The 12,023-nt window shown below is 44.8% G+C and overlaps 3 protein-coding genes across 3 annotated transcripts; 2 read left to right on the top strand and 1 right to left on the bottom strand.

Moving 5' to 3' along the window:
* Nucleotides 1-381: 381 nt before the first annotated feature.
* Nucleotides 382-1,074, bottom strand: PADG_02100 (uncharacterized protein; the record flags this gene model as incomplete). The annotated part of the gene is made up of 1 exon (XM_010759398.1): nucleotides 382-1,074. The coding sequence occupies one exon, from the start codon at nucleotides 1,072-1,074 to the stop codon at nucleotides 382-384; it is 693 nt and encodes a 230-aa protein (XP_010757700.1).
* Nucleotides 1,075-1,598: 524 nt separating this feature from the next.
* Nucleotides 1,599-4,213, top strand: PADG_02099 (uncharacterized protein; the record flags this gene model as incomplete). The annotated part of the gene is made up of 3 exons (XM_010758905.1): nucleotides 1,599-1,770; nucleotides 1,839-3,593; nucleotides 3,654-4,213. 3 exons carry the CDS (start codon nucleotides 1,599-1,601, stop codon nucleotides 4,211-4,213), a joined length of 2,487 nt encoding a protein of 828 aa, XP_010757207.1.
* Nucleotides 4,214-6,468: 2,255 nt separating this feature from the next.
* PADG_02098 (uncharacterized protein) lies at nucleotides 6,469-8,324 on the top strand (the record flags this gene model as incomplete). Its single annotated transcript, XM_010758904.1, has 2 exons — nucleotides 6,469-6,728; nucleotides 6,785-8,324. 2 exons carry the CDS (start codon nucleotides 6,469-6,471, stop codon nucleotides 8,322-8,324), a joined length of 1,800 nt encoding a protein of 599 aa, XP_010757206.1.
* Between the last annotated feature and the right edge of the window lie 3,699 nt (nucleotides 8,325-12,023).

The raw sequence follows: 12,023 nt of genomic DNA, 5'->3' as shown, positions 1-12,023 counted from the left end.
GGGTTTGAACTCAGTAGTTGACACCAATCCAGAACGTAAGCCTTGATATCGGGCGTTCATATAGACAGAACATGAGCCCCGAATACTGCTAGGCTTCCCGGGAGACAGGAAAGCGAGGAGAGGCAAAGCTATGTCCTAAATTTTAAGATTATAACGGGTGCAAAGATTCACAAGCTGCTAAACTAGTCCCCTGACACCGATTTTTTATATTGTAAAGGGTTCTATTACGTTGTTCTCGGAAAAAGCAAAAGGGAAATATAAGATAGATAGATCGAAAATAAATATTGTGCAGCACATCATCCATCAACATTAATCTCGATCATTCTGTCTAGAAAAACTTAAAAACCCTATCATGCGAGCCACACCAATATAAAAACATTCTCAAAGCTCCTTTGCAGCCTTCTCCCTTTCCATAGCAGCTCTCATCATTTCCTGTTCCACCGCTCTCAGATCCCCTTGAAATGCATCCCTCACGGGCTCCGTCCTGACATCCCATACATCCTCGCTACTAGGGCCAGTCTTATACTTGACAGCTTTCTTTCGGTAGCGGTCAGCGATCATTTTTGCTTTCTCCTCATCGGGATACGAGCGGGTACGCATGCAAAACCAGAAATCAGACCAGTGCTCGCTACAAGAGCGCAGCTCGCCGTACCGGTATACGTTGACCCACTGACCACCAAACGACTGGCAGAAGAAAGCATAATCGAATGCAGATCGGCAGGACATGGTTGTTGGATAGAGAAATTCAGGGGATATGTTTGAAGATGTTTCGGATGTTTCTGCATTAGAGGTGGAAGAAGGCGAGAGAGTAGAAGGTGTATTTGTTGAGGTTAGGTTGGGGGTGGGCAGTGTTGTTGATAATGATGATGGCGGCGAATGTGAGGATTGTGGATTATTATTCCCATCTTCGACGCCCCTTAAGAAAGCTTGAAGCTCTGCTTCGGCGGGTTCATCGCGACTGGAGGGTTTAAGGTGGGCAGAAGGAGTGAGCTTAGAGTCCTCCGTCGGGGCAGGCGAAGGAGTTTGTGCCGGGAGTTTCTCCGGGTTCAAAGAGGTGTTCCACCACCAACCCATTGTCTGTTAGGAATGCGATTGACAAATTATGAGCTGATCCAGGGCTGCACGAGCTTTTGCTATGGGGGGTATGCGGAATCGGTAAATCTGAGCTTCGGACGATTAATTTTTCGGTGTTAGGAATATCAACCCAACCCAATTGATTATATGCGCCAAGTATGAGGATTTATGGATGAGCAATATGGCAATGCCCTATCGATATCGGATTGAATACTTGGGCTTTCAGTGAATATCAAATCTGTTATTCAAATTGCGGTTCAACCTCGAGATTATTCGCTTCGATTGATCAAACGATGGAATAAAATTGAGGTCATGTGATATTCATAAACTCCTTAGATGACTCAGCCCATTACGTCAGAGTTACTTGCAGACGTTTCCAGCTAACTAACAGTTAGTTACTCAACAACAAGCCTTGGAAAAGGCTGCGGCAAGAAGTCAGCCTTGATACATAAATCGTAAAAGATGGTGGTGAATGTAACAACAATGAGCTATTGTATCCCAGCAAAACTCTGTTTGTTTACACTATGATAGGTGCTTTGGGGAGGAGGTGTCTGAGGGCGCCTGGCCGACTTCCTACGAGTGTCAGGCTGTCCAGGCTGTTAAGCACTGATTTAAATCATGTCCCTGTGCATTCCCGAGGAGATGAATCCGGACATATCCAAGCAGGTCCAAATGAATCCATAGTCTATGTTGACAGTATGTATATATCTATGCGCCATAGGGATATGAACTACATCTCAGAGACTGATATATCATCGCCTCAGACTTATTTCCCCTCAAGCTGAAATGGCTACGTCCAATATCTTTTGCCAGTTCAGATTCTTCTGCCTCTAGTCTCATTAAGAGGTGGATAGACAGACCTGAATTCGCTGTCGCGAATCCCGAGTCAGTAATCCAGAGAGCATTACCACCTGAGTTGCGAACAGAAATTACAGAGATTATTTCTCGCTTTGACGAGGGTGGAGCTTTTGTTAAATTTACCCATGAGCCTGGCGTTAGCGCCACTGAACTGGAGCGTCGACTGAAAGAGCACCTCAAGAACAACCCTATCAGACCATGGTTTAACCCGTTTGGAGCTACTCGGGCTGCGTTGGTGCGAGGTCGACCGTGGATAGAGGACCTTTATCGTATACCTAGCTGGAGACTCAAAGTTGAATTTCTTCCGACATTTCCTGAAGCTTCTGCGGCAGAATTGACCCAGGAAACACTTTATTCGTTGGCTAGACGGTACGGAAAATTAAGGGATATCGTGGTCCAACCGTCGAATTCCCAGGTTTTGCCGCGCTACGCATTCATCGATTTTCAAAATCTTCGATATGCGATAACAGCTAAGAATTGTCTACACGGATATAAAGTCTCAGAGGCTGAAGGAGGAGGAAAGTCAGGAACTCTGCTTAAGATCACCTATGAAGGAAAGGTAAAAGGGAAGTGGATACGGGATTGGCTATTCAACCACCCCAGGATTGTAATTCCCATTTTTGCGGCCCTTTTAGCTACTATTACAGTTATCGTATTCGACCCCATTCGAACGTTTTGCATTAAAATTCGAATAAAACGACCTCTCCATCTGGATGAAAATATGATCTGGCAATGGGTGCAACGGCAAGCTAGCAAGGCGACAGATATCATTTCATTTCGACGCCAGCATGCAGAGTCTGGAGGACTCAAAGCAGTATGGGAAGATCGGAAAAGTGATATCGAACTCATCAAAAGCTGGTTGCTCGAAGCTGCTAGTACCTTCATTATTATTCAGGGACCACGTGGCACAGGAAAGAAGGAGCTCATTTTGGATGAAGTTTTAAAGGATCGCAAATACAAACTGGTCATAGATTGCAAGCCCATTCAAGATGCTAATGGCGATAGCGTTACTATTAACGCTGCTGCCGCCGAAGTTGGCTATCGACCTGTGTTTTCCTGGATGAACAGTGTCAGCAGTGTGATAGACGTGGCCATACAAGGAACTACTGGTGCAAAAGCTGGTTTTTCGGAAACACTTGATGCTCAACTCGGAAAGATTTTGCAAAACACCACCAATGCTTTGAAGCAAGTGGCCCTTGAAACAAGAAGACAGGACGACAAAGACGTCAATCTGAACGACGAAGAGTATCTCGAAGCTCATCCTGAGTGCCGCCCAATTGTTGTCATCGATAATTTCTTACATAAGAAAACCGAAAAGCCAATGATCTATGATAAATTGGCCCACTGGGCTGCAACCGTAATGGCATCCAACGTTGCTCGTGTAATATTTTTAACTGCAGATGTTTCAGCTTCCAAACCGCTGAGCGAAGCTCTTCCAAATACTGTCTTCCATCAATTATCATTGCGAGACTGCTCTCAAGACGTTGCGAAGCGTTTCGTCCTTGAGCACATTCGAGCAGACACCGAAGGAGATAAAGAAGGCAGCGGTAAGATAATTAAACATATGGAACAGCTTGACGCTTCTATCCAAGTATTGGGCGGACGCCTCACGGACCTTGAATTTCTGGCTCGCATGATTAAGGCTGGAGCAACGCCAAAAGGTTTGTGACCTCTTCCGACATTCGCGATTCATTATTACACTTGCTAAACTGGGACCACAGATGCTGTACAACGGATCATTGATGAGTCTTCTGCTGAGATATTAAAAATGTTTATCCTTGACCTCCCAGCCAAGGGTAGTCACCCCTGGACCGCAGAACAAGCCTGGTATCTCATAACAAAACTGGGGGAGACTGGTACAGAAAATCTGAGATACAATCAGATTCTTCTTAACCCGCTGTTCAAGAGCGGTGGAGAGAGCGTGATCCAAGCCCTGGAACAAGCTGAGCTTATATCCGTTACCAGCATTAACGGCTCTCCATCAACCATCAAACCAGCAAGACCGGTGTTCCATGCCGCTTTCAAACAACTTACCGATAATAAATCACTGAGTAGTCGATTTGGCATGGCAATACTCTCACAGCTGATCGCAATGGAGAACGAGAATATCGAGACCTATGAGAAAGAGCTACAGGTGCTCGGGTCCCTCCCTAAGCAGACAAGCGAGACAGGACCGCGGATCCGTTGGTTGCTGGGTAAGCTCAGCGGTTCTCAGACTAGGGTGGAGGAGTATGAGAAATCCTCTTCTTCACTGAAAAGAGTTCTTGATGTGGAGCATTAAACGTGACGACAGTGGTGGGCTAGTATGTAATTCTTGCCTTCCTGTCTACGAATCTAGATGTGCGAGCTTTCTTTGTGAGAGTAGTTCGCTCATTTATTTTTCTTGACACATTCTTCCTGACACCAATATAGCTGTATGTTATCTCAGTATCTAATTTTAATGGATTCCGTTACCTGCAAGAAGCATGTATCAAAATACCATAGCCGTAGGAGAAACTTGAGTAGCTCCTCCAACCCCTTTGCTCCATTTTTTTCACTTGGAAAAAGAAGAAGAATAGTAAAGGCATGAAGGCAAAATGATACAAAGCCGTAGCCAGTAATGGCAGAATATATCAGAAGTAGTTGCCTAGTAATACCACCACTTATCCCTATTCAGTCTCTTCTGCTCGTACGAATAGGCCATGCCAATCAAAGCCTCCATAGCTCGATGACATTTGTCGCAATTCCGGTACGTTTCCCTTCTAGAACGAAAAGTTGGCAGGCAGAAACGTAGTCCGCACCACGCAACTATAGGGAAGTTGGAAACAACACCACAGCGGGATGTGAGTCCAACGGCTGGCTTAATACCGACAACATTGATTTTCTCGCTGGGACTAAAAAGGCTGCAGCTTGTCTAAGAGGGGGTATTAACGAGGTCATGGTGTACAGTGCCTCTGTCCCCAGGGCAGCAAAGGATAACCCGAACATCTGCCGCCACTGCAATCCCACTTGAGCTAGTTACCACTCGGGTCTTGATTGCGAAGGGTAAGCAGCAGTCACTTGACCATCATAAGCTTTCTTCAACCTTGCTGCAACCGTCGAGTCTTCATGAAGTTTTGCACCCAGAAGTGCATATGAACCGGTTAGGAGCAATGGAGTTAGCTACTCCCGTCACAAAGGGAAGTTCGCTAGTTAACAACCAGAGAAGAATTCCCAGAAAGTTTACCGGTGGTATTCGGCCGGCCAGCAACACCAATGTTGCCTTCTACCACGCAAGGGCCTGGAAAATACGGAGTCAACGTTGTGTCGCAAGTGCATGGAAAATAATTAAAGGCAACAAATCCGCAAAGTTGTTACATTTTTGCCCGCTCCCTACCTAGCCTCTTCACAATCGCAATGGCATCGAGATCCTAACACCACCTGTAAGCTCGAGTTCACCTCCGCAATCCTTTATCATATACACCAGTTGCAGGAAGTACATGTATCATAAGTATTCATGGATTGGTCAAACATGTTTGGCAGGACTGAGCGAAAGTTGCCAAGCACTATTTAATTCTTGCACTCATCATCATGGGTATGGATTGGGTAAGGCAAGGGAAACTTGTCAAACGGCATCCATTGTTCGATATGACGAGGAGACGGGGGAGAAAATGAACCACGGAATGGCCAGTCAGATGCTCCTCATGATGCCTTGTCCCAAGGAGAAGACAGACAAAAAGGAAGTTTTCCCATTTCACTTTGATGTTCATTAATTAACTTAGGCTCAATTAAGTCTGGTGGCTTGGATGCAATTGGCCGTGGTTTGCTTTAGTTATATAAGTTTGGCCCACTGCTTTAAACCGACCAACCAAACTAACCCTGTCACCTCATCTATGTAACCACATAAAAGATGTTGGACCCTTCAGTTACGTGACCCATATAGTTAACTATGTACAGTCGTTTGTTGTGGTTAGCAACCTTTGCAATCGATCAAAGCTTGCCATTCTGTCATTACAGCTAACTAACTAACTAGTAGTTAGTTAAGCACGTATTACTAATACATATCACCACACTTAACACCAGGGTTAGGGGCAGATTAGGTTACAATGAGAATTAGGGATAGTTTAGGGTGAGAAATATGGTAATATCACCACCATCAAGAGCCTTAGAGAGATGGGTGTTGAGTTGGGGGTCTCTTGGGCTGTTAGCGATCAGCTAAGGGCCGAACTCAACTGGGGCTCGCCAGTGAAGTGGGGCTTAAAACCTTACTTTGACAATTCATTGAACATCAATAGTTGAACTTTACACGTTACAGCAATTATAAACAAACACCGTTTAATTCCTTTTAAACATCAGTATGTTTCATTATTCTCCTCCTGCTCAGCACTATTACACTATGTCCTTGTAAGCTTTCTGATTGACCTGAATGTGACTTCTCCATCCACCACATCTGAGCTGATGAACAGACAGTGCATAATCAGCCTGCCTAACGGAGCTGTAATCAGCTAATTCTTTTTCTATCTATTTCCTTGAATCTATCCTTCTGCCTTGTGAATGTTGAAGAATTATATTCCTCCCATGGAGGGGATGGTTATATTCCCTTCTCTGACAGCCGAGAGTGCTCGAGAGTTCATCTCTGAATCACCTTTCGAACTACTCATAGCTTCTGTGATATTGCTATGTATAATAACACGAATATGCAGTGACGTTCGGAGCCGTTATAGGAATATTCAGACAAGCGAATCATGGAGACCTAAAACCATTCCATATTGGATCCCTTATTTTGGGCATGCTCTGTCCCTGGGACTCCGTCGTCGGAGTCTACTAGAACATGCTCGGTTAGTTTTATTTATCCTATATCATCTTCGCATCACGTTGCTGAAAGTATAGATAGAGACAATACTGCCGAGCCCGCCTTTAGCCTCTATGTGTGCGGCAAGAGACATAACATAATAACATCCCCATCATTGGCGAAATCTCTTTTAGTGGAGAAGAAATCGTCCATCTCACCAAATTCTTTCGTTAGTCATGTCATGGAGCACGCCTTTGGAGCACGCAGAAGCTCAAGGAAACTCAACCGGGCCGCATTCGACGCCGAATGCAGATCAATGGAATTTCAAATGCAAGAACCTCATGCATCCGACTGTTCGCGGGCTACTATTCGAGAAATTGAACGAAACATGCCAAACATGCTCTCATTTTGCCGAAGTATAGTCGATCAGTCTTTCTGGGAGCGGATGAGCAGGGTGTCCGTCGTTAGTGGTGACGGCAATAACCGGGTTTGCGAAGTAAATCTTTACTCATTAGTCCGGAACTTTGTCGCGGTGACCACCGTGACGACCATCATGGGTGGAGACTTTATGGAGGCCCTTCCTAATACTCCAGATGATCTTTGGAAATTTAACGGTAATTTCAACGCCATTGTGCTGGGCATTCAACGATTTGTTCCCTTTCCGGGACTTCCAACCTCATACCGATCGCGTCGCAGACTTCTACAAGGAATGGAGGCATTCCATTCTGCCTTCGAAATTGCAGAAAACGGCCACGATCCTGGCTTCGACTGGCGTGAAATGGATAGCGTCTCTGAGTTCATGCAAAGTCAGTGTAGGGCATGGAAAACGGCTGGGCTTTCAGTTAAGTCAATGGCTTCGGAAAGCTTAGCGATCTTATGGGCTATGAACACGAAAGTCAACACAATCGTATTTTGGAACCTCATACACATCCTGGAGGACAGACAATACTATTCTCGAATAATGAAAGAAATCTCTCCCTACTCCCGCGCTAGCCGACCAGGTGCTGAGGGGACAGGCTTCCGGCTACCAGAGCCCCCACGATTATCGCTGGATGTTGATCGCCTTGTTGATTCTTGCCCCTTGCTGAAAGCTGCCTACTACGAGACGCTTCGCCTACACTCTTGCCCGATAACTTACAGGAAGATCATCAAGGATTTTCAACTGATTGAATCCGAAGCGGATGCGGATATAGCGGGTCGGAAGCCGCAGACATACCAATTCAAAGAGGGGGAGTTCATCGCCGTACCCTACAATCTCCACAACACAGATTCGCATTACTTTAAGAACCCGGATGAATTCAACTCGGAAAGATTTCTGGCGGAGAAGAGTGTGGACATCAACGAATCGTCAGAAAAGGATGCAGAAATTACAAAACAAGATCCTTCTTCCATCACCCAACCCAAGATTGCTCTTCAGATACCAGAAACGTGGACAGCAGAAAGCGGGAACGAAAATTCTATAAGCATGGATGGGAAATTTGCTGAACGGACCACATTGGCATTCGTTGCTGGTCTGCTGACGATGTGGGATATTGAGCCTGCGAAAGGGATGGGGTGGAAAATCCCCAAAAGGAGAACTGGTGGGCTTGTTTATGAGCCAAAGACGGATATTAGAGCGAGGATTAAATCCAAAGTGGTATGAGAGGATAGAGGACAGTTTCTTCCCCCTCCTCTTTTCATTAGCTGTTCACTTTCATAGAGTTCTTCCTTATTTATATTTTGTGGTTGTCATTAAAGAGCTACCAAATGGGGTTTATCGTCGATTCATGGAAAGAAGATGTCACTTGGGAAAAATTTTCCGCTTTTACATATCTAACCGTCCCTTGAGTGATTTGAACGTTAAGAGTGAACATTTTACGATAGACTATCTCTCGCACATTGATTTACGGGTTAGGAGTACGGCTTCCACACCTGTGAAACTAGTACATGGAGTCTGAAAAGCTGGCTAACTTCCCTTGAAACCTGCAACTGGCATCCTATCTGGCCACACCACCCGGATCGACACTGGGATATGTCGTGACGAACGACCATGAGCGAATTCCGGGACAGAAGAGAACTGGTTTCCAGCTGACCAAATTATGTAGTCACGTCCGACAATACCATGGAGTTTTATGACCATCTTTATCTCTCAGTTCATGCGTAGCTCTACACATAATGATCCTCAAACAAATAACTACTAGCCACATAGGATCACAGGCAGTACAAACCAGCACTTTCCGTCCGCTCAGTCGTGCTTAGGACACTTGTTAAACGTGGCCAATCCTCCTGATCTCTGTTAAGCTTCAAAAGTAATGGTTATGCGAGCGTTCAAAGACAAAGGGCACAATTGACTGTAACATTGAATGGTTGCCCAAGTTGATGAGAGCAAGTTAAATCATGCCATGAGAAGATAATCCTCATTCTCTGCCTGACCATCAAAAATTTACCCCACCAACCTTCTAGACGTCTTCCCATGTTACGATGATGATAGCATGCCGTCAATGAAGGAGGAGCAGAGGCACACACAAGCCAGGAAGTGATTTTCAAGATATTTTTCAAGGTTGGGATATCCGATACATGAACCCGTAGTCTCGTTTGCCCCATGCAGTAGTCCCCACTGTCCAATGAAAGGAGCTTTCAATCGAAGGTGAGCGTTGACCACACTCTGCTTCTATATCTGGTTTTTTGATGATAAGAATGACTACTCCACGCAATGTAAGAGAAGTACGGATGTGGATTTTGTTATTCCTGAGGTTTGGCGATCATTCTTGAGGTTATCCTAAAGCATTTGGTCACATATAACTATAGGCCACCGGGGGGTTATTCAACAAGGGACAATAGACGGAGGGGGACCGAAGGGGCACGGAGAATGATAGGGAAAAAAAGAAAGCAAGAAGACAGCAATAAACATTAGAGGGCTAAATGAAGACGCAATGGATGTTTATTGCATAGTTCTGAATAAGCCATGATTGAAAGTAGGTGGACGCTTCATATTTTCAGCTTGGGTTATACACATATTCTCGCAATGGCGTTGCTATGGAAATAAGAACAAACACGAAGGTTTAAAAGAAGAGAATTGTAATTCTGTCTCTGAGAGAGTTGATGCTATTCGGGAAATCATCCCGTTCGCTAGTTGCACTCCTAAGCCCTGATACGTCGAAGGAGGTGGCAGCATCCGCATCTCCAAACACAATGTCGTCCAAGTCACTCGATTTTCTTCAACTGCTACGGCACGGTCAGTGTTGGGAACGGTCATTTCTCTAGGTCCTAACTCCCATTCATTATATATATATATATAAAAGGGGTCTCAAAATCAGCTTTGTTCGGAGAAGGGAGCACCAGTATGTAAGAAATCATCTTCAATCCATCCTGTCCAGTCAACAAGGTCACCGCAGCAGTCACACAGCGCTTCGCCAGGATGCAGATGCTGTGGATGATAGAAGAGGCCCCGAAAGGGAGCTAACTAACTGATTTCAAAACAAGTCAGGCAATGGAGAATAAACGAGGGTGCATAACTCCGGGGGAAAACTTCTCCAGCCTGATCATGACTTGAACACAAAAACCGTGGTCTATCATTACAAACCTATCTTCAGTCTCATGAGTTATCTGAATATCGGGCCCCGTTATAGGACTTTCTAATGCTCAGGGGTTGCAGTTGAACGTGGGTTTAGAGAAGTTGAACATTGGTTTAAAAGTTGGGTTGTAAAGCCTTGATAGCCTGAAAGACTCAGTCTACATTAGTTAGTTATGTACTCTGCACATAACGTAATCCACCACCCAACGCCCGTTTACACCCAACGCCCGCCATTTCGCCATCACTATGATGAAATATTTTCAACATTATTTCAACAACGCAATTAGATTTTAAGATGATATATTATAGGATGAAAATATATATAGAAAATTACGTATAAAAATATATAGCTAATTCAGTAAACATTTGTTTGGCTTAATAACTCGCCCAGAACATGAAATCTTGGGTGGAGGCAGATTCAGTGAGCAAGCAGTCATTAAACCAGTAGAGATTGCAATATCATCATATCCCTCTGGCAGTGGATCTGTGGGAACCCTGGCAGGGCTCTGAAAACGCGATTTAGCCACTCTTTGCGAAATCGAGGGTCTACTTTCCCGATTAGTAAGGTGATTTTTGAATTCTTCAATCATCTTCTTATTCAATCATGATTGTAGCCGTACGGCAGCTCGTTCTTCCTTTTCTTTTTGCTTCTGAGCCTTTTTCTCATCTCTAAGCTCCTTGTCAATCTGCCGTTGAGCAGCTCTTGCGGCCTTATCCATTTCCTTTTGCTGTTTTGTGGCCTGGCGAGCTGCCTCCCGCTCCATCCTCTGCTGGATGATATCTGCCTCCTTCTGTTCCTTAAGAATAGTGCGTTGCAGCTTTGCATCCTCCTTGCGAGCTTGCTCATCCTTTTTGGCAACCTCTGAGGCCGCCAAATTCTCGCGGATGCTCTGCACCTTTGCCAGCGAGAAGAACTGCGCCAATGATGGATTCAAGGGATCTAGCAACTCCATTGCCCTGCCACGCTTGCGACATCTCCTCTCTTGATTAAGAGCTTTTTGAAGCTGCCGATTCTCTATTAAAAGAACCTCTTTATCAAGAGCAAGATTTTCCCCTGCACGGATCACCCAGTTGAGATCATTAGATATTTGATGCTGCTGTTGCTTGACTTGCTTCACCAATTTCCGCAGGCCAACAATAGAAGTAGGTGTTCTTGGTTGATATCTTGCGTCGGGGGGGGGGTGCAAGGTCGTATTTGAAGCTTTTTAAGAATGTGTTCCGGATTGAATGGATGTAGGCCAGTAGCAGCAAATGCAGCTTCAATATTTGAAGATGTAACTGCCTCCTTCCACGCAGTGTCAAAAAGCTGCCAAAAAGACCTCTTTGTAGTGCGTATGAATCCCATTCCAGTTCTCATTTGTTCATTCAGTTGTTTGGAATATGATTTACCCAATGGTCCAAATATCCCAACATCTAGTGGCTGTAATCAGTGTGTAGAATGGGGAGGAAAGACAGCAAGTAGAATTCGATTCCAATCTGCGTAATTGATGAATGCCATATTAACATGGGATGAGTGGCCATTCAATATAAGAAGTCTATATCTGCGGCCTGCCTTCTTTTTTGTAAGAGGTTCAAAGATCTTCTTTAACCATGTTAACCCATATTCATCATTGCTCCACCCATTTTCTGAAGCAGTGAAGTAGGCATGATCCTTTTCACTATCAAAATCTTCGAGCCAAGTATTTTGCATATCTCTTGATTCCCCTTGATATATGAGAGCAGGTGGGAGCGAAGTTCCATCTGCGCAAATTGAGGCAAGTAGTGTTATGAATTCTCGACTGCCATCCT

The sequence above is a fragment of the Paracoccidioides brasiliensis genome (genome assembly GCF_000150735.1).
Source record: "Paracoccidioides brasiliensis Pb18 unplaced genomic scaffold supercont2.2, whole genome shotgun sequence".
Lineage (NCBI taxonomy): Eukaryota > Fungi > Ascomycota > Eurotiomycetes > Onygenales > Ajellomycetaceae > Paracoccidioides > Paracoccidioides brasiliensis.
This window is presented reverse-complemented; position numbering and strand designations above follow the sequence as displayed.